General features: G+C 47.7%; 1 protein-coding gene across 1 annotated transcript in view; it reads right to left on the reverse strand.

Annotated features, from left to right (window-relative positions):
- rapgef6 (Rap guanine nucleotide exchange factor (GEF) 6) overlaps nt 1–22,995 on the reverse strand; it is an 83,653-nt gene that overhangs the window by 22,406 nt on the left and 38,252 nt on the right. Inside the window, exons 7-17 of the mRNA XM_030793853.1 lie at nt 17,063–17,194; nt 12,562–12,742; nt 11,356–11,492; nt 10,641–10,799; nt 9,798–9,950; nt 8,911–9,075; nt 8,650–8,757; nt 7,253–7,456; nt 6,719–6,827; nt 5,965–6,208; nt 1,089–1,246 (exon numbers count right to left, since the gene is read on the reverse strand). Of these exons, the coding sequence (XP_030649713.1) occupies nt 1,089–1,246; nt 5,965–6,208; nt 6,719–6,827; nt 7,253–7,456; nt 8,650–8,757; nt 8,911–9,075; nt 9,798–9,950; nt 10,641–10,799; nt 11,356–11,492; nt 12,562–12,742; nt 17,063–17,194 (1,750 nt within the window). The remainder of the gene's footprint in view (nt 1–1,088; nt 1,247–5,964; nt 6,209–6,718; nt 6,828–7,252; nt 7,457–8,649; nt 8,758–8,910; nt 9,076–9,797; nt 9,951–10,640; nt 10,800–11,355; nt 11,493–12,561; nt 12,743–17,062; nt 17,195–22,995) is intronic.

Below are 22,995 nucleotides of genomic sequence, written 5' to 3' on the forward strand. Positions count from 1 at the left end.
TCTATGTGCTGTGCTCTGTGGGCCTGTGTGGTTTAAGGGCCATGGGGTCTACGTGCTGTGCTCTGTGGCCCTGTGTGGTTTAAGGGCCACGGGGTCTATGTGCTGTGCTCTGTGGGCCTGTGTGGTTTAAGGGCCATGGGGTCTATGTGCTGTGCTCTGTGGCCCTGTGTGGTTTAAGGGCCATGGGGTCTATGTGCTGTGCTCTGTGGGCCTGTGTGGTTTAAGGGCCATGGGGTCTATGTGCTGTGCTCTGTGGGCCTGTGTGGTTTAAGGGCCATGGGGTCTACAGGCTGTGCTCTGTGGGCCTGTGTGGTTTAAGGGCCATGGGGTCTATGTGCTGTGCTCTGTGGCCCTGTGTTGTTTAAGGGCCACGGGGTCTATGTGCTGTGCTCTGTGGCTCTGTGTGGTTTAAGGGCCATGGGGTCTATGTGCTGTGCTCTGTGGCCCTGTGTGGTTTAAGGGCCATGGGGTCTATGTGCTGTGCTCTGTGGCCCTGTGTGGTTTAAGGGCCATGGGGTCTATGTGCTGTGCTCTGTGGGCCTGTGTGGTTTAAGGGCCATGGGGTCTATGTGCTGTGCTCTGTGGGCCTGTGTGGTTTAAGGGCCATGGGGTCTATGTGCTGTGCTCTGTGGCTCTGTGTGGTTTAAGGGCCATGGGGTCTATGTGCTGTGCTCTGTGGGCCTGTGTGGTTTAAGGGCCATGGGGTCTATGTGCTGTGCTCTGTGGGCCTGTGTGGTTTAAGGGCCATGGGGTCTACGTGCTGTGCTCTGTGGGCCTGTGTGGTTTAAGGGCCATGGGGTCTATGTGCTGTGCTCTGTGGGCCTGTGTGGTTTAAGGGCCATGGGGTCTACGTGCTGTGCTCTGTGGGCCTGTGTGGTTTAAGGGCCATGGGGTCTACGTGCTGTGCTCTGTGGCCCTGTGTGGTTTAAGGGCCGTGGGGTCTATGTGCTGTGCTCTGTGGGCCTGTGTGGTTTAAGGGCCATGGGGTCTACGTGCTGTGCTCTGTGGCCCTGTGTGGTTTAAGGGCCGTGGGGTCTATGTGCTGTGCTCTGTGGGCCTGTGTGGATTTGCGTGGAGGAGACAGTCACCTGAGGGATTGGAGAAGTCCAGGACGCTGGCGGTGGGCTGCAGGAGGTCAGGGCTGCTGGAGGAGAGACTGCCAGGGATGGGCATGATAGCGACGCTATGACGACACTGCTTCGTGCCAACGATGCTGTCGTCTTGGGACTGGCCCACCGCTCCATCACTATGGGAACGGCACACAGAAGACAGTTTGGGCTAATTCAGGATTGGGCTATTCCACACAGCATATCTCGTGTTTATGCATGAGGCATGCATACATAGTCAATGACCACGTCCTGAAAGTTTGTTAATATCTCTGAAAATGACCTCATTCAAATGTGCAAAAAAACACTCCAAAGGAACATTTAAATAATAAGCCACTGTATGAATGGAACACTGAAAAAAACCCACCATGTTTAAACACAGACACCACACACTCAAACACATGAATCTGCTGAGCACACGGACAAAACGCAATGGTTAATTTGACTGATCATGCAGCAGGAAAGGAAAGACAAGACAAAGAGAGAAGCAGACATATCAAATGTGCTTTCACACACAATAAATGTCACCGACCACAAAGACACACACACACACATATACACATATACACACACACGCATCCAAAAGAGGACAAAGTAAGGACAGGCGTGACATTAAAGCGATGGGAATGGAGACGGAGGCTCTCCAAGCCTTTTCAGGAGGCAGCTGCCAGAGCAGAGCCCTGAATGTGCTGGAGTCTTGTGTCTGTGCACTGAGCCCTGTCTGTGCTGGAGGCTTGTGTCTGCGCTGGAGGCTTGTGTCTGTGCTGGAGTCTTGTGTCTGTGCACTGAGCCCTGTCTGTGCTGGAGTCTTGTGTCTGTGCTGAAGTCTTGTGTCTGTGCTGGAGTCTTGTGTCTGCGCTGGAGGCTTGTGTCTGCGCTGGAGGCTTGTGTCTGTGCTGGAGTCTTGTGTCTGTGCACTGAGCCCTGTCTGTGCTGGAGTCTTGTGTCTGTGCTGGAGGCTTGTGTCTGTGCTGGAGGCTTGTGTCTGTGCTGAAGTCTTGTGTCTGCGCTGGAGGCTTGTGTCTGCGCTGGAGGCTTGTGTCTGTGCTGGAGTCTTGTGTCTGCGCTGGAGGCTTGTGTCTGCGCTGGAGGCTTGTGTCTGTGCTGGAGTCTTGTGTCTGTGCACTGAGCCCTGTCTGTGCTGGAGGCTTGTGTCTGTGCTGGAGGCTTGTGTCTGTGCTGGAGGCTTGTGTCTGTGCTGAAGTCTTGTGTCTGCGCTGGAGGCTTGTGTCTGCGCTGGAGGCTTGTGTCTGTGCTGAAGTCTTGTGTCTGCGCTGGAGTCTTGTGTCTGTGCTGGAGGCTTGTGTCTGTGCTGAAGTCTTGTGTCTGCGCTGGAGTCTTGTGTCTGTGCTGGAGGCTTGTGTCTGCGCTGGAGGCTTGTGTCTGCGCTGAAGTCTTGTGTCTGTGCTGGAGGCTTGTGTCTGTGCTGGAGGCTTGTGTCTGCGCTGGAGGCTTGTGTCTGCGCTGGAGGCTTGTGTCTGTGCACTGAGCCCTGTCTGTGCTGGAGTCTTGTGTCTGTGCTGGAGGCTTGTGTCTGCGCTGGAGGCTTGTGTCTGCGCTGGAGGCTTGTGTCTGTGCACTGAGCCTTGTCTGTGCTGGAGTCTTGTGTCTGTGCTGGAGGCTTGTGTCTGTGCACTGAGCCCTGTCTGTGCTGGAGTCTTGTGTCTGTGCTGGAGGCTTGTGTCTGTGCACTGAGCCCTGTCTGTGCTGGAGTCTTGTGTCTGTGCTGGAGGCTTGTGTCTGTGCTGGAGGCTTGTGTCTGTGCACTATGCTAAATGTAACCTTTGGACACTCTGTCTCATTATGATTCTTCTCTCTCAGGCTGGAGTAGGGCAGACGTATAGGGAGATGGAGACTCCCAAAGGCGTTTAGAGGGTGTGTGTGTGTGTGTGTGTGTGTGTGTGTGTGCATGTGTGTGTGAGAGAGAGCGAGAGAGAGTCTCAGTGTGTGTGTGTGAGAGAGAGAGCAAGAGTCTCAGTGTGTGTGTGTGTGTGTGTGTGTGTGAGAGAGAGCGAGAGTCTCAGTGTGTGTGTGTGTGTGTGTGTGTGTGTGTGTGTATGTGTGTGTGTGTGTGTGTGTGTGTGAGAGAGAGAGAGAGTCTCAGTGTGTGTGTGTGTGTGTGTGCGCGTGTGTGTGACCCTGAGTGCTGCAGTTGAAAAGGGCTGGGTATGGGAAGACAGCAGAGGCTGTAAAGCTGAGAATAAGTCCTGACACTGCTCTGTGTGTGTGTGTGTGTGTGTGTGTGTGTGTGTGTGTGTTTCAGGGTAACTCAGAGGAATGATGTGTAAGCCCTTTACAGGAGCTACACACTGCTCACAGCTTCAGACCAGTCCAGTCATGCCAGTGGACGCAGGACTGGATACAGGACCCATAATGCTACGGACACAGATCAGGCTACAGCATTCCTGCTGTAATTAACTCAGCTAGTCTTGTCAGAGTGAGTGTGTGTGTGTGTGTGTGTGTGAGAGAGCATCCAGACGGCTGATGAGTGCAGTGCTGTGTGAGGGGTCTTACCCAAACAGTCCTCTGTGTGGATGAGGCAGAGACAGTGACAGAGAGAGCAGTCATGAGAACAGCAGAGACAGACAAAGAGCTTCTGCACCTTCTCCACATCACACAGGACACTCCAGACTGAGCACTTAACACACACACACGCGCGCACGCACAATCTATTGTAGCTCAGCGGACTGGCTTAGCATGTTAACAAGTATGATGGGAAACCCAGCTGTCCAATTCAAGCAGAAAAAAATCTAAAAAAAAAAAAAAATTTCAAACAGTGTGACATTTAAACACTATTAATGCAAAGACACACACAAACGTGTGCTTACGTTAAACATGTAACCTCTTCTTCTTTTTAGACTAAACCGTTTCAAAACATACCAAAACATACCAAAACTGTCAAAAGACAGACAGAACATGTAGTCTAAAGCACGGGTTAGTCATGAGACATGGGTAAAGAGAATCAATCTCCTGTTATGACTCGCATTAGTGACAGAGTTATGAAAAACAAACTAACCGTTAAAAGCGTCTTGTTGTTACATTTATATATTCTTTAAATTTGGACTGTAAAAGACCTTTATCGACATGAGAAAAGTACTGCAGCTGACATGGTGACGTAAGATGACTTCTGGGGTAATTATGAAATGAAGAGGGGACAATATTGACAGGGAAATGAAGCCTGTTAGTCAACTAAACAACGTGCCGTCTGCTGGATCCACCCGTGACTACCACGCTAAGCTAGACGAGAGAGCTGGCTGGTCTGCTGAAGGTAAAGAAGCCTCCTCAGCAGTACCGAATGGAGGAGTGAGACGCATCATTCCTCCACACACCTGGGAGCCTGGGTCTGTCACCCAGCCGCCGGCAGGCCAACTTCAGCTCAGCAGCTCAGAGCGCTGCAGATTAAAGGATTAGTCACGAGGCGTCAGAGGTTACAGTACACTGATGACATGATCCAGACATCACGGGCCGACACCCGCTGGTTTTTGGGGAGGTCAAAGGGGGGTCACGGACGTGCGACAGTTAACAAGTGAAGCCGCGAACAGAGCCGTGTGTAATTTAAACATCATTCCCAGAGACATGAAATAACGTCTAGCGGGTGACGCGGTGACAGTCTTGAGTGCGGGGCTGGAGTGGGACTGTACGCGGGTGTTTGGCCCGTCACACACAAGCAGATCTGAGAACAGTGTGAAAGACACGAGCAATCCAACCCAGAGGCCGAGGGCACTGCCGACGCCTCACTGAGAGGAAGAGGAAGGATTCTAACAGGGGGGTGGGGGGGTGGGATCTGGTTTGGCGACAGCTTTGCTATGCTTGAGGAGTGTTTGTTTTAATCATGTTTAACCCTCGGGGAAACTCTGACAATCTACAGAACGTCCACTCTTCTCTGTGTCCACATATCACTTCAGCTGCCGCTTACAACCTCTGAAGCTACACGTACAGAGGACACATGAAAGCCTCTTTGGAGACAGGATCAAAGTGGCCTGTGTGTGGAGTCTCTGATGCGTTAAATAAATCCTCTCACGACTTTGGAAACAACACGCTGGAGCCCTTCGGCCCGACCTCTCACAGACAGCCCATGTCGTCCTGTCTTTCCTCAGAGAAGACAGACAGGGCCAGGCATCTGGCGAACCTGGGACCGGGAGGGGGGGGGCTGTCTGCTGTCTTTAGAGAAGGGGGGGCGGGGGGGGCATTGGCTCATACACACTGGCTGTGCTGCTGAGGAGTAAATATGATGTGTCTGGTCCTGCACAGCTCATGTCTGTCTATATTTCTGCTTTAATAACAGGCCAATGATGAGGCTTCGTTTGACCTTATCAGAGCGTCTCACGTCCCTGCAGAGCGGCCAGAGTCTACAGACAAACCGCGTCGCTCACCCTCCTGACTCTCTCACTGTGTGTGAGGAGAAAGAGGGGGACACACTCGTTTGAGCGTTAAGTTTGAGCAGGACGGGACATGAGAGTGTTTCACGAGGCTGCGACAGGTGCTAACTCCCCAGAAAACACTCACATTATGGCGTTATCTCACGCAGTGTTTTAATGAACAGAGAATCGCATTGAATCACAGGGGGAAAAAGAGACCTTAGCCCACTTAAGCTCCACAGTGCATCAGTAAAATGTTTAACTGGTTTATTGCAAATTAAACCATATTTATTTCCTGCCATGTTTCGTGACAGTCTGCATACAGATTTTTTTTTTTTCACCATATCACCTCAACCAATTATGATACAGTCTACACAGCCACTGAGATGGAGAGAGAGTGCAAGACTTTCCAGAACCTTCTCTCTCCGGGCTGAGGGCGAGGGCTGTGGAGAGCTGTTTCGTGAGAGCGTGCGTGAGTACGGCCGGAGTGAAGGTGGTACCTGAGAGGTTTGGGCGGGAGGATGCTAAAACGCGTCTTGCCCAGCATCTTACGGATCTTGCTGCGGCTGCCAGACACCGTGTTGGCCTTCATCTTTTTGTGACTCTTGCTGTCGGTGTCAAACTCCATGTCCCCGGGCAGGTCGGGAATGGACAACCGATTCCCTTTCTTCTCCTGGATCTTGGGAATGTGAGGACCACTGTTCTTCCTCTCCAGCTGGATACGGCTCAGGAGTTCCTTAAACACTGGACAGTTGAACAGGGAAAATATGTAACTCGCAGGATAAGAAAAACATTAACATATCAGAGAAACGTAAAAAGATATTCTGAGACAGGATCAATCCTGACCCAACACAGTTTCATAACATATCCTCATTACGTTCCCAACGATGCTTAGAACTGATCTGTGCAATGAAAAAATATGATACATTTCTTTATCACTGTCCTACTGAGTAGTGGAACAGGAGACAATATGATGGTTAGCTTAAAACCTTTAATGTGTAATGTGCTCACATTAGCACTTATACTAATACTCATAAAACACAGAGTAATATGAAGTATGTCTCATGTGGCTAGCTTCAGCTCAAATATTCTCCTTAGACTGTATCTAAAAATTGCATGTGAGTTTGCATACAGTATGCGTGCACACAAGTTCTCCATTTCCACAGAATCTTTTTTAATCGTTTGAGGAAAGGCAACTGGTCAGACTGCATGTAAATGTATTGGTTCTTCCCAGTGGTGGGCTACTTGCCGTACCGAAGATGTTGGTCTTGACTGTGAGGGAGAGATGTGTGTTGTTCTTCAGGATGTCCATAGCTTTGGAGAACGAGATGTTCTCAAAGTTCTGTCCATTTATCTCCATTATCTGATGGATAAACAGACGGACACACAGACAGAACTCTCAGGCTGAGGTCTGTGCAGAGCGCTGATAAGAGGACAGGCCGTCCACCACAGAGAGAGCGGGCGGGGTCATAAACAGCACGCCGCACTGTAAACCACTGGCCTCAAGGTAGGATATGTTTCATATCAACTTTAGCACAGTCTCTGTTTCAAATCAAGCCTCAGATAATCTGTAACGGAAACACTGCGGTATTTACAGCTGATGTACACGTTTATTTTCACTAAGTTCCCACTGACGTGTTGAACGCTGATCTTACACTTGACATTCTGATTGGCTCTGTGATGAACCACAAGCTCTTTCCCAGAAACACAGTTTTAGTGAGATATGAAACAGGCAGTTAGTCTGTGTGTGTCTGTGTGTGTGTGTGTCTGTGTGTGTGTGTGTGTTACCTGGTCCCCGCGTTTGAGTCCAGCCTCCGCGGCTTTGCTGCCTTCCTCCACAGTCTCGATGAAGATGCCGAACCCGCGTTCGGTCCCTCCTTGCACGGTGAAGGAGAGAGGGGCCTCCCTGGAGGGTTTCTGCAGCGTCACCTGTCTCCACTTGGCTTTGGCAGCACAGGCAATGTTCAGCAGCCTCAAATGGCCCTTCATCTTCTGCAGGGACGAGACCCAACTCTGATATTACACTCAACACATCCACACATCACCCCAACACATCCACACATCACCCCAACACATCCACACATCACCCCAACACATCACCCCAACACATCACCCCAACACATCCACACATCACCCCAACACATCCACACATCACCCCAACACATCACCCCAAACCTTCACGCATCACCCCAACACATCCACACATCACCCCAACACATCCACACATCACCCCAACACATCACCCCAAACCTTCACGCATCACCCCAACACATCACCCCAACACATCACCCCAACACATCCACACATCACCCCAACACATCCACACATCACCCCAACACATCACCCCAAACCTTCACGCATCACCCCAACACATCCACACATCACCCCAACACATCCACACATCACCCCAACACATCACCCCAAACCTTCACGCATCACCCCAACACATCCACACATCACCCCAACACATCCACACATCACCCCAACACATCACCCCAAACCTTCACGCATCACCCCAACACATCCACACATCACCCCAACACATCCACACATCACCCCAACACATCCACACATCACCCCAACACATCACCCCAAACCTTCACGCATCACCCCAACACATCCACACATCACCCCAACACATCCACACATCACCCCAACACATCCACACATCACCCCAACACATCCACACGTCACCCCAACACATCCACACGTCACCCCAACACATCCACACGTCACCCCAACACATCCACACATCAGACATGCATGCGCTGTACCACAAGTCAGCGTTCCCTCCTAGTCACTAATCATTTCACTTCCACACAAATTTAGGTTCATTCACTTCGCCTATGTCAACCAATGTCCCATATGTTTTAGGTTCTCTTATAAAGCGTTGGCTTTTAACCGAGCTTAAAACTCTGACTTCATAAACAGTCAGTACAGGGGGAGAAACTCTCTAATGAATATCAGTGTAATTCTCCATGACCAAGCCTGAGCGGAGCTGTGTAATGCAGAATGAGCTGCTCCAGCGCTGAGCAGCTGGCCGCAGGCCTGCCCAGACATCAGCAAATAAACCAGAAAATCAAGACAGCAGATTTGCTTCCTCAGAGAAAGAGACAGGATGGATCTGAAGGGAGAAGCTAATATTGGAGGAAGACACAAGCACAGATGAAAATAGAAAGTTTTACCGCTGATTCTAGAAGCTTCTCAAATTCTTCCAGGAACCGGGTCATGGTCGTGTCGCCTTCGAAGTCATTGAAATGATTGTTGACCCATAATAAAACTATCCTTGTGACCTGTATCAGGCCAGAGAGACAGAGTCACTGATGCCATCTTAGACAAATGTCATGACTAATGAATTATGTGAGTTATAGTTTAATGAAATACTGGAACCCCCCCCCCCCCCAAAATCTTAAACTATTTGTCGTGAGTGATTAGAAACCACTGACCGTGTCTCTGAGACTGTCCTCATTGAACCATTCCAGAAGTTTCCGGCCAACCTCCATGGGGCTGGACAGGAAGGTGCGGTAGGTAAGCAGGAAGTCTTCAATGTAAGTGGGGTCCACCACTGAGGGCTCCTCCACAAGATGCATGATCAGCCTCTCTGGTGTCCCCTGTTCACACACACAGACACACACAGACACAGACACAGCATACAGACACAGACAACTATGAAAATTGAATTCAATATAAACTATACACCTCACTAGAAACAAAGACACTTCAGCAAAATGACACATGCGCTAGAGACATTCTCTGTTTGTCCAGACCAAAGCATCAGTCACATGGTCACATACATCAACACCGCACTAGCATCACATGGCAGTCACTGCCGAGTCAAAGTCAGGTCATGAACTCAGTCAGATTTCCAGTTTTGCTCATTCTGATAAAAACTTGCAGATGGTCACTGGTGTGTTTGGAAAGTAAAAGCCAGTGCAGAGAGCCTGAGGTGCTGAGCTGACCATTTCCGCCCAGCTCTATTTTTACTGAGTGGCAGTCATGTGTCACAGGGCCAGGGAGAGTTTGGAGGATTAGAAACCGGCAGGGTGACCTCTGAGGCCCCTGACAGGAGGCGAAGAGAGAAGTTAAGGAAACTGAACACAGGAGCCATCAATCCCCTGACTGTTTCAATTCCATCAGTTTAGCCAATCATACGAGACTCCACCAAATAAACCCAAATGTGTTCTTTCAATTATTAATATCAATCTCTTAGAATTTTCCATGAATGCGGATTGATTTTTGTAAAAAAAAAAAAATAGTATTTTCAAAAGCGACTAAACGGAGTCCAGCCCGGTCCTGTAAGAGTCCGTAGGACAGTTCCCAGAATCCCCCTTACCTTGATGACGATGTGTCCCTTCCTGGTTCCGCTGCGGTCCAGTTCCCGGTGCTCCTTCACCATGACGATCTCACCCTCCTCCTCCACTTTGTGTGTGTTCTTCTCCACATGGTTGAGGATGCGACAGTAGTCCTCCTGGGCGATGCACACAAACTGGTCCAAAACGACATGAGGGAACTCAACAAACTTGTAGTAGAGAAACAAACTGGTCCGAACCAGCTGTGGCCATTCAGTGAACAGCAGTGCAGACCCATAGTTACGATGCATGAACCGCGGCAAGACCAACGCTCTAACACTCCTCTATGTGTGTGTGTGTGTGTGTTAAAGCCTTGTATGCATATGAGCTTGACAAATAGAGGATATGATAGAGGAAGTTGAAAGGCTTTTTTTTTTTTAGACGTGAGAGAGTCTATGTATATCTGCTTTAATGAAGGCCTTACACAGTGGGGATTTGCTTCACATGCAAATGCTTGTTTTAACTGACTCAGTTTTTATATCAGTTTTTAACAGCAGTGATTTTACTGTCAAATGAGAAAGTTTTGTGTTTCAACTAAAATGGCATGATTTTGGCTCACACTGGACTTTTGTTAGAAACTAAATATCCAAGTGAAAATTAAGTCATGATGAAAAGTAGACCAAAAATTATAACATGTTAATTATAACACTTTTGTCTTATGATCTTCATTAAACACAGGCATGCACACACACGCACATGCACACACATGCCCACACACATAGCAGGATTAGCTGAATCTTAGGCTTATAAAAAAAAAAAAAAAAGGATTTTGTTGTGTGATGGTGTTGTGATTGGCCAACAGAGAAAGCAGCGTTCATTAAACTCACCTGACAGTCATCCCCTTTGGTACGCACCGTTCCACTCATGTACTGTTTGTCTAAAGAGGGAGATATGCCAAAACTGTTCCCCATGCACAGGGTTTCGGTCCGCTGGTCAGCGTGGACCACCTCCACCGCTCCATTCAGGATCACGTACCACAGGTCCAGCTGGGAACAGACAGCGGTTCACTTCTGTTACTGCTCACAGTGGACGCGTCCCCTTTCCATTACAGGCCGTCAAGTGCCTCCAACAACACAGTTTTACCATCCACTCAACCACTCCACACAGCTCAGGCATGGCCCCTTACATGTCCCTCACGCGTCACCCGGCTCCTCATTTTGGGTTTTGTCTCGCTCAGGGATTTGGGGTTTGGGGTGGCTGAGCTAACTTTACGTTTTGTATGTCTAGGAAACACAGCTTTAAATCGGTTTACATGTGTGAGACCTGAGAACTTAGGAGAAGAAGTGAGGGGATTGGATGTTTTGATGTTTAGTGTGCACATGGTGGTTCAGCAGTGGGGACAGTACTGTGTGCTTTTCAAATAACTGTATGTAAATAATGATTATGGACAAATTCTCTCTAAGTCTAATCTAATTCTCTCCTTCATTACCCCAACAGAAAAACACACACACACACACACACACACACACACACACACACACACACACACGAGTGCCCACAGTCACAGACGTGTGTGTGCAGCGTACAGCAGAGAGGTCCTACCTCCTGTTTGTCCTGCAGGATGACCGTGTTAGTCTGCTCCACCACCTCAAACACCATGACCTTACACAGCTCCCTCCGCACTGACATGGTCATGTTGGCAAACGCCGGCAGCTGGTGCATGAACTCCAGAAGCTGCTCTATGGTGGGGGAAACAGAAAGGAGGAGAGAGGGAGATGTGGAGGAGAGGGAAACAGAAAGGAGGAGAGAGGGAGATGTGGAGGAGAAGGGAAGGAGATAAAGTCAGGTGAAAGAGGGAAGGAGAGGGAGAGACAGGACACACTGTGAGAGAAGTGAAAGACTAAACCTCTAAGGTAATGTGACTTTCTCACACACACACACACAGTGTGTGTGTGTGTGTGTGTGTGTGTGTGTGTGACTCATTGAGTCTAATGGCCTTTCCCCTCTGCCACAAGGAACCATATGGAACCAGAACTAGAGCGTCTGGTAACCTATTTACAGTTCTTTTTTTTTTACCCTACTACATGTCCAAGGGTCCAAAAAAGGACATGTAGCCTGCAAACAGTTTTTGTTTTGTTTTGTTTTGTTTTTGTTTGTTTGTTTGTTTGTGGCACACGCTGCTGCTGGTCACTGTCACCTGTCTTTTCAGCCTTTCTCTCATTCACTGTATCTATGAAGCCACACTTCATTTTTAAAAAATAAAGGCTTTCTCGATACTATGACGGCGATCTTAATACCCAAAGTGACAGTTAAAAAAAAAACGACAAAAAAAAAAAAAAAACTTGACTAGTGTAACACAACGATCTGATTGGCCGAAATGAGGACACATGCAGAGCCAATCAGTGATGGTGAGGTTGATGACAGTCTCAGTGAGAGTGATCAGAGGGAGATGACCAGGGCCCAAACATGGACAGAATATTTCACTGTTTGTCTCAGGAACCTCCACAGGAGAAAGAGGTAGAAATAAATGAGTCCTAAGCTTGGGCAGGCTGTGAGAAACGGGAAAACTACAGCGCAGTGACCTTCCTAAAGGCATGTGTAAAAAAACGCTCTGATCTCCACGGCTCAGCGGGGCTGCCCGCTAACAAGCCAGCCGCTCAGGAGCGTTTCAAAACAGCATGCTAACGGCGACCCAGCGGGCCGGTTCTACTTACGCTTTCACACACTAACACCGGCACTAATGAGGCCCGCAGTTTAATCGACCTCCACCGCCGCCGCTCAGAAATAACCTGCTTAAAAGCGTCTTACCGATGTCGTCATCGCTGCGATCTGCCGGCTCCTTCTCCAGACACTCCCGCACCAAGTCTCTGCCCAGCAAAGGATCCGAGGCCCGCTCAATGTCGTCATCTTCGTCCTCGTCTTCCTCAGAGTCCACGGGAGCCTCGGGGAGCCCTGACAGGTCCACATCCCCCATCTCATTTTCGGTGGCCTGCAGAGCATGGACAGGTCAGTCAGTTTCAACCAATCAAAACCAGCCACATCTCTGAGACAAACGATGAGTGTGGCGTGAACACAGCGTCACAGTCTTGATGAGATCATCAGTAACACTCAGACCAAATGGATCCACACACAGAGCTCTCTCTACAGTTAGCCATGGGTGATCAGGAAAGGTAGGATAACCAGATTTACGCTTAACACCATAAGGATCAGCCACTGAACTTTGGAAAGAGAACACTGAATATTTCTCAGTTTTAAGTGCAGCACCGTGTTTGCTGTAACCCAAAGTTCACGTCAGGACACCCAAGAGAGCAAAAAAACAACGGCGCATGAAGGTCTGCTTTAAACAGTTGTGGCATTTCCAACAGCTCCACAGATCTGTCAGATTCAGCTCACAGTGACAGTGTGGGTTACTATGAAACAGGACTACGGCAGCAGCTGGACAGATGCATAGATGTTGGCTCTCAACCTCAAATGGAGGGACAAGGTGAGACTTATTCAGCATACAGATCTTTACAGCAAAAGGCTGATATTTAACCTCTCAGCCACAATCCCTCTGAAACCAAGTCCAAAAAACAACAGCCTCACAAAAGGAGAGCTGGGAGACTGGTCCATTTAAGGGTCCAGCAACTGGGATTAATGATTATTGTTGTGGAGGGTCAAGGAAGGGTTGAGGGTCCTCTTACACAGCAGGTTAAAGGTCATGACACAGAACAATGAGAGGAAAAGGGAACAGGGTTCAGAAGGACAGCAAACACTTTACTTACATCAAAAGACAGGAATTCACGTTAGCCTGGGTTTTTTTTTTACGTTCATTTGTTTGTTGGTTTCTAACTGTTGAGATGCCTTTAGAAAAAGCACTCGCTTTTGGCCTGAGGCCAAACTTCAGCATTAAAGGGAAATGAAACTCACCACTGAGTTTGTGTAGTATAAGATTATTACATTAAGGATGTACATTCAAACACTGAGTTTATGTTATATATGATCCTTAAATGAACTTAAGAATTAAATGAACTTAAGAATCTTATGACTTAGATTTAAATACCACAATCTTATACAGACAATAACGCTGTTTTTTTCTCCTGTTATTTTTCTTACTGTTATTGATTAAATAACAACAACAACAACAACAACAACAACAACAACAACCAATCTCAGCGTCCAGCAGAATGAAGACAGCCTGCCCCTGTTGACAGTGCAGTAAGACATGGGCTGTGCAGTGTAAATGAGAAGGTAAGACTTGCTGTTAGGAGACTGTACTGTGAGAGGAGGTGCTGTGAGAGGAGGTGCTGTTAGGAGGACTGAGTGGAGAGCAAGGAGCAGGAGCAGTATGTACTGTGAGAGGAGGTGCTGTTAGGAGGACTGAGTGGGGAGTGTGGAGCAGGAGCAGTGTGTGCTGTTAGAGGAGGTGTTGTTAGAGGAGGTGCTGTGAGGAGGACTGAGTGGGGAGTGAGGAGCAAGAGCAGTGTGTACTGTGAGAAGAAGTGCTGTTAGAGGAGGCGCTGTTAGGAGACTGAGTGGAGAGTGAGGAGCAGGAGCAGTGTGTGCTGTGAGAGGAGGTGCTGTTAGAGGAGGTGCTGTTAGGAGGACTGAGTGGAGAGCGAGGAGCAGGAGCAGTGTGTGCTGTTAGAGGAGGTGCTGTTAGGAGATTGAGTGGAGAGTGAGGAGCAGGAGCAGTGTGTGCTGTTAGAGGAGGTGCTGTTATAGGAGGTGCTGTTAGGAGACTGAGTGGAGAGTGAGGAACAGGAGCAGTGTGTACTGTGAGAGGACGAGTTGACACAGCTCTGAGTTACTCTGCCCTGTAGCTCTGGGCGTCTTCCCAGGGCACGATGAGCCCCAGGGAGAAAACTATCTACAGACTATTACTGAAAGCCGAGGGCTTTAACTATCTACAGACTATTACTGAAAGCCGAGGGCTTTAACTATCTACAGACTATTACTGAAAGCCAACGGCTTTAACTATCTACAGACTATTACTGAAAGCCAACGGCTTTAACTATCTACAGACTATTACTGAAAGCCAACGGCTTTAACTATCTACAGACTATTACTGAAAGCCAACGGCTTTAACTATCTACAGACTATTACTGAAAGCCAACGGCTTTAACTATCTACAGACTATTACTGAAAGCCAACGGCTTTAACTATCTACAGACTATCACTGAAAGCCAACGGCTTTAACTATCTACAGACTATTACTGAAAGCCAACGGCTTTAACTATCCACAGACTATTACTGAAAGCCCACGGCTTTAACTATCTACAGACTATTACTGAAAGCCAATGGCTTTAACTATCTACAGACTATTACTGAAAGCCAATGGCTTTAACTATCTACAGACTATTACTGAAAGCCCACGGCTTTAACTATCTACAGACTATTACTGAAAGCCAATGGCTTTAACTATCTACAGACTATTACTGAAAGCCAATGGCTTTAACTATCTACAGACTATTACTGAAAGCCCACGGCTTTAACTATCTACAGACTATTACTGAAAGCCCACGGCTTTAACTATCTACAGACTATTACTGAAAGCCAATGGCTTTAACTATCTACAGACTATTACTGAAAACCAACGGCTTTAACTATCTACAGACTATTACTGAAAGCCAACGGCTTTAACTATCTACAGACTATTACTGAAAGCCAACGGCTTTAACTATCTACAGACTATTACTGAAAGCCAACGGCTTTAACTATCTACAGACTATTACTGAAAGCCCACGGCTTTAACTATCTACAGACTATTACTGAAAGCCGAGGGCTTTAACTATCCACAGACTATTACTGAAAGCCAACGGCTTTAACTATCTACAGACTATTACTGAAAGCCAACGGCTTTAACTATCTACAGACTATTACTGAAAGCCAACGACTTTAACTATCTACAGACTATTACTGAAAGCCCACGGCTTTAACTATCTACAGACTATTACTGAAAGCCAATGGCTTTAACTATCCACAGACTATTACTGAAAGCCGAGGGCTTTAACTATCTACAGACTATTACTGAAAGCCGAGGGCTTTAACTATCTACAGACTATTACTGAAAGCCAACGGCTTTAACTATCCACAGACTATTACTGAAAGCCAACGGCTTTAACTATCTACAGACTATTACTGAAAGCCAATGGCTTTAACTATCTACAGACTATTACTGAAAGCCAATGGCTTTAACTATCTACAGACTATTACTGAAAGCCGAGGGCTTTAACTATCTACAGACTATTACTGAAAGCCAACGGCTTTAACTATCTACAGACTATTACTGAAAGCCCACGGCTTTAACTATCTACAGACTATTACTGAAAGCCCACGGCTTTAACTATCTACAGACTATTACTGAAAGCCAACGGCTTTAACTATCTACAGACTATTACTGAAAGCCGACGGCTTTAACTATCTACAGACTATTACTGAAAGCCAACGGCTTTAACTATCTACAGACTATTACTGAAAGCCGAGGGCTTTAACTATCTACAGACTATTACTGAAAGCCGAGGGCTTTAACTATCTACAGACTATTACTGAAAGCCAATGGCTTTAACTATCTACAGACTATTACTGAAAGCCAATGGCTTTAACTATCTACAGACTATTACTGAAAGCCCACGGCTTTAACTATCTACAGACTATTACTGAAAGCCCACGGCTTTAACTATCTACAGACTATTACTGAAAGCCCACGGCTTTAATGGGGAGCTGACGTGTGAGTGGCCGGTGGGATGCAACCTTTAGCGCCCAGCGTGAATGCCTGACAGAAACGCCGGGGGTCCTGACAGTCACAGCGCTGGAAATCCCGTCCGACACATAATGAGGCACCTTAGAGAAGTCAGGAAGACACACGCAGGCTTTCTTTACAGTGCTCAACCCCAAACCACCGCTATCTATTCAACAGCCTTTTTTCCTGCTTCCTGAAAACCAGGGCTGTCAGAGAAAGTCCCGGTTCTACAGAGGGATGGCTCGGCTGATGCGTCTGACGGATGGAACGGCTGCTGTCTGACATTTAACACGACTGGACCTCAATTAATCGGAATGTTTTCAATCCAGAAAAAAAGGTCAGGTCATCTCGTCTCTTCTTTTGTCCAGTCAGTCTTCATATCAGAGCTCACAGAAAGAGAGTAAACAGGGCTCTCCGCCCAACACAATTAACTACCCTACAATTCAGACACACAGAGAGGAGCTGCATAACACCACATAACATTTACAACCACCAGTGTTTATGAATGAGGAACAACAAAATCCAGATTTCTACCTTTAGCATGTACACATGTCTAAACGACGGGGCGGTATTGAAAGCTGTTTTTACCTGGTAGATGTCTGATAGGCTGCTGCTGCCTGAGTCACTGGCGATGCTGCATCCTGATTGGCTGGGAGCCAAGTGCGTCGCCTGCTGGTGGGGATGGTCCGTCAGATGCATTTTGTTGAGGTCTCCAGGAAGCTGTTGAGACAGGACAGGAAATGAGATAGGTCACTGGCTTACCTCAACAGGATACAGGCTTTCTGTTCTGAATCACACCAGAGGTTCATGGGCATTGACTAAAACAGACCTTGGGTTTAGGGAGGAAGACCTGCACCACCCAAAAGAACGCTCTCTTACCGCCTGTCTTGGTTTTACTGTTCTTAAACCACACCTCTAAATCTGTAATACTGGATTAGAGCATTGAGCTCATTTCTTTAAGGTACAGTTAACACACGACACTTTATTCAATGGGCTCCCATTCACCACAACATAAAGTATAATGGGAGGGCCATGCATTTAGCCTGGTCACAGTTACTACGCCCCCTTCTGGCCAAGACCAAAGTGCAACCTGCCCATGCATTGTTCTCAGACAGGCTGATTCATTTTCCACGTGGCATAAAAATTCACATCACAATAACAAGTGGCGCACTCAGTGACAGACAATCAACAATGGCCGTTGTAATTCAAACTACATGTCCTGTAATTCAAAGAGCATGTCTGTTTGTGTGTGTGTGTGTGGACTGACATGGTCTGTAGGTTCGTGAGAGTGAGTGTGAGAGTGAGTATGAGAGAGAGAGAGAGTGTATGTGTGTGTGTGTGTGTGTGTGTCTGTGCGTGTGCGTGTGTGCGTGTGCGTGTGTGTGCGTGTTTTAAATTAGGATACTCCACATGTGCATCATTATGGAAATAAACAGGAAAGAAATGCACTAATATCCACAGTGTCTCATTCTCATTCCTCTGTGTGGACTTCACTGTAGCACCAGTGTCTTTCATACAGAGCAGTCTGATACATCAGAAACACTCTCAACGTGCCAAATGGCTCGAGGAGGGGTGTGGACGGACCTGAAGACTCGTGTGTGTGTGTGTGTGTGTGTGTGTGTGTGTGTGTGTGTGTGTGAGAGTGTGTGAGAGTGTGTGTGTGTCTGTGTGTCTGTGTGTGTGTGTGTGTGTGTGTCTGTGTGAGTGTGTGTGTGTGTCTGTGTGTGTGCTTGGGGGGGTGGTATGGTGTTTAGTAAAAGGCCATATATCTGGGTGCATGGAGAGTAAGATTTTCTGGTTGACACGTGACCTCTGAGGTGTGTCTGGGTCCCTAGGGAGGTGTGAGAGTAAATCTGAGTGGCACACGTTCTCACGGCATGATCTTTATTACTCAAACGCCCGTCACCGATCCACGGCTCGAACACGGGCCCCGTCAAAATGACGGCCACAGAATGTTCAGGCTGAGTTAGTGTGAGTTAGTGTGCCCTCTTTTCTATCCAGACACATGGACAAGCATTCTGCTCACACAAGCTCCAGGATATATGGACAACACAGGGCAGCCTAACTGAGACGCCCGATCACACGCGCTTCACTGCTGACAGAACAAGCTGATAGCTCTGAAACAAACAAACAAACAAACAAACATGCAAACAAAAGCTCTGACCAGCCTGCATCACTGACTGGACCACGCTGATCCATCTGCATTTAGCTAATGCGATTTCACCTAATCAAAACCAACGTCACTCTCCACTATGACAACAATCTTAGAGAACCAAGCACAAAACTCAAATACTGTGACTGACAGTTGACCCGTCACACAATGACAAGTCTAAACAACATCAGTCTAACACATAAAGCCAAGACCTTGTATTCCAGTCATCCCCAGAGTGATACAGCACATGGAAGGCAGGACAGGCACCATAGAGAAACCCGTGGGTTTACCCCACACAGTTCTTACCCCTCCACAGCAGGGCCCCGGGTCCCTCCACAGCAGGGCCCCGGGTCCCTCCACAGCCGGGCCCCGGGTCCCTCCACAGCCGGGCCCCGGGTCCCTCCACAGCAGGGCCCTGAGTCCCTCCACAGCCGGGCCCCGGGTCCCTCCACAGCCCACACCCTCCCCCATCCCCCCGGTCTGCCAGCCGAGCTTCCAGACCGCCGACCAGTGACAGCCCGTCAGCACGCTCCCCTGCAATATTAAACCAGTTCAGTCTATGGGCACGCCCCGCTTTTCCTCCAATCACACCCCAGATCCTAACCCTCCCGCCTTCACCTTTTCATCCTCTACGAGACTAACGCCCAAACCCGAACACCAGCTCTGTCACAGGGAACAGGCCAGGAAAGATCAGTGAGTCTAACCCCTCACGGATGAGTACAGTCTCTACAGCCCACATGATCACGTCGAACTTTTACCAACAAATCCACCATTAAACGGGATGGAGCTTAAAGTTACACTGGCATCAATCATCCATGCATAAAAATGAAGAGGTTACACTGGCAATCATCCATGCATAAGAATGAAGAGAGAGAGAGAGATCCCGGAAATGAATCCCAACATGTCTGTCTGTGACTGTTGTCTTTTTCAGCGCTTCATACAGAGGGAGGATGATGGTCACTGATATCTCTATTAGGCTGTGGCTCAGTTCTCAGGCACAGATGAATCATACACACAGATTAGTTCAGCATGCAGGATTCCCAAAGGACTGGAACAGCACTACGTCTACCTATTCCACAACAGAGCCAAAATGCCTTCCTCTCCACATCAGCGCACTGTAGGATCATTGACCTTAACAACACAGAAGAGCCGTAATGGAGGCCTTGGCCCTGGTGACAATCTTAGAAGTGCCTTTCATCCCGTGAATGAACGTCCGAATCTCACTTTAAGTCGGTCAGCAAATACCGGCTTTAGTCCTGTAAAAATCATTAACAGCTTGTAAATATAACTGTTCCCGGACAAGTGGAGGAGAGTCAAAAGGAGCAAAACGATTCCTTTTATTGGATGAAGAGGAAAAGGAGCATGTTCCAGCTTAAGAGCCAATTTATCCTCCCATACAAACAACTCCACCAGCTGCCTGGAATCAGCCTCTCCTCCTCTGTTACCCCATCGACGCCGGCGCATGTGTGTGCATCTGACAGGTCAGCAGAGGTAACAGCTTTCCTCAAAAACTCCACTGAGCCCGCGAACATGAGAGACACTGATTCTGAAAGACTAAACCCGTTAACATGAGAGACACTGATTCTGAAAGACTAAATCCGTTAACATGAGAGACACTGATTCTGAAAGACTAAACCCGTTAACATGAGAGACACTGATTCTGAAAGACTAAACCCGTTAACATGAGAGACACTGATTCTGAAAGACTAAACCCGTTAACATGAGAGACACTGATTCTGAAAGACTAAACCTGTTAACATGAGAGACACTGATTCTGAAAGACTAAACCCGTTAACATGAGAGACACTGATTCTGAAAGACTAAACCCGTTAACATGAGAGACACTGATTCTGAAAGACTAAACCTGTTAACATGGGAGACAGCAATTCTTAAAGGAAGGAAAAGAACTCTGATAAAATAAATAAATAAATAGCCCAAGCATCAGGTAAGTAGAAAATGGGCAGTTCACCTGCTACCAGCTAACAACAGGAGACAAACCTGTGTTTTAGACTGTGTGACAAGATGAAACTGCCAAGATCAAACAAAGAATGGGGGTTTTGGAAAACTATTCACAGAGTGAAATATGAAACCAAAAATGGATTCAGTAGTGAAACATGATAAATCTACTCACTGTATCAACAACTGTACTTTTGAACTGACTCAAACATGGTACGACTTTCTTCTTTATGAACAGAGCATTTAATGGAAAGAAAAAAGCCTATTCAGAAGTTGTTCACAGATAAAAGCATGTCTACTGTATTTTTCTTTTACTGTGTAAGCAACATGTTCCTTTTTTTTTTTACTGCACTACCAGAGATGTTCTCCTTCTCACTAAAACCTGTCCAACTGATACAAAAACTTTTTACTACAGTTTTACAGGGGAAGTGTCATTCTGGTCAGAGTAACTGACTGTTTGCTGATATACTACTAGGGAACAAATGAAATGAATGACACACCCAGGTCATGGTTCTCTGCGAGATTTACCTGTCTGGTCAAGTAAAATGATGTTACTCAAAATGTCCACTGGCAAAAGGTCCCAGAATTGAGACCGTAATCTGGACATTCACAAGAGTGTGTGAGCACAGGGCCTTAGAGAAGGAGCAGCAGGCTAATGAATGAAAGTGAGTGTGTGTGAAAGTGTGTGTGTGAGTGCATGTGTGCGTGTACTGGTGCAGTCTCACAGCGCTAGTTCACACTGCAGTTAAACATACTCCACTCATCATCTCTCTGACCAGGGGGTGTCCCACTGGCTGGATGCATAAATGATGATGTCAGGGGATTAAATATGTATGCGAGCTCTGTTTGGCCATATGAATGCACCACACCCACAAAGCTCACACAGACACAGTCTTCAAAGTCCCATCATTTTAATGGAGCATCACCTGCAGAAAAGCCACACACACGCCAGTAGACTGCAATGCACACACCAGCAGACTGCAGTGCACACACCAGCAGACTGCAATGCACGTAGATGATTTCACTGCATAGCACACACAGACCATTCCTCTGAACTAACTGACATTTTTACTTTTGAATCCCATGCGTGCGTAAGGTGAGTAAGCAAAAGCATTTAAGTAAAGACAGAATTAAAAAGACCATTAATCTATAAATGAATGAATGTCTGGTTTTGAGTGTAAACTGGAAATGATGAGGGATCTACAGCCAACTCTGATGACCAAGAACAGACTGTTTCCATCAGTCCCAAAACCACCCAGCGACAACTCACTCATTAAAAACTACTCACACACATGAGAGAAGGCTGTGTAGAGAAGGCTGTGTAGAGAACACTGTGTAGAGAACATGGGGCTGTCTGTATCTTAAACATAGACAGGTGAAGCTGGATAGAGTCTTCACACCTGTAACTACCTTTACTCACCTGTCTTCTCTCTCTCTCTCTCTCTCTCCCTCTCTCTCTCCCTCACCCTTTCCCTCTCTCTCTCTCTCTCAGAACTCCGTCACGCCACAGGACGTACTGCACTGGAGCAGGAAACTTCTTCCACCCACGTCCAGTCATCTCCATCTGTGCAGCCCACATTTACCGTCGTCAGCCCTTACTGATGGCTTTCAGTAAACATTTCAGACCAAGTCCAAAGAAAAGCTCTTTGTTTGTCAGAGTGAGCATGGAGGCCTCCCATCGTTAAACACAAGGCCGGCTGGGGGTGGCAGGAGAGGTGGGGCGCACAAACCCTGCCAGTGAGGACAGTACCCAAAACACCCCACAGCCATCAGACTGAATTATTCACACAGCCAGATGTTTCCCCAGACTCCACGTCTCTCTCTCTCTCACACACACACACACACACACACACACACACACTCATTCGTCATAAACATTTGGCCACAACCTGAGGTCCAAAACAGGAGGGACATTTTCTCTCATTGGCCACATCCTATTATATTCTTTTAGCAAGCAGAGGTGTGTTCTGGGTGTGGTCCAAGTACTGTGGATGGCTCTGTTGATGTACGAGTTCAAACACAAGCAGAGGGGGGCGGGGGGAGACACAGAGAGAGAGAGAGAGAGAGAGAGAGAGAGAGAAAGGGAGAGAGAGGGAGAGAGGGAGGAAGAGAGGGAGGGAGAGAGAGAGAGAGGGAGAGGGAGAGGGAGGGAGAAAGAGAGAGAGGGAGAGGGAGAGGGAGGGAGAAAGAGAGAGAGAGAGGGAGAGAGGGAGGAAGAGAGGGAGGAAGAAAGGGAGGGAGAGAGAGAGGGAGAGGGAGAGAGAGAGAGAGAGAGAGAAAGAGAGAGGGAGGGAGAAAGAGAGGGAGAGAGAGAGAGAGAGGGAGAGAGAAAGAGAGAGAGAGAGAGGGAGGGAGAAAGAGAGGGAGAGAGAGAGAGAGAGAGACTGAGCTCCTGTCATGCATCCATCCTGCA

The sequence above is a fragment of the Chanos chanos genome, chromosome 16 (genome assembly GCF_902362185.1).
Source record: "Chanos chanos chromosome 16, fChaCha1.1, whole genome shotgun sequence".
In the NCBI taxonomy this organism is placed as follows: Eukaryota; Metazoa; Chordata; class Actinopteri; order Gonorynchiformes; family Chanidae; genus Chanos; species Chanos chanos.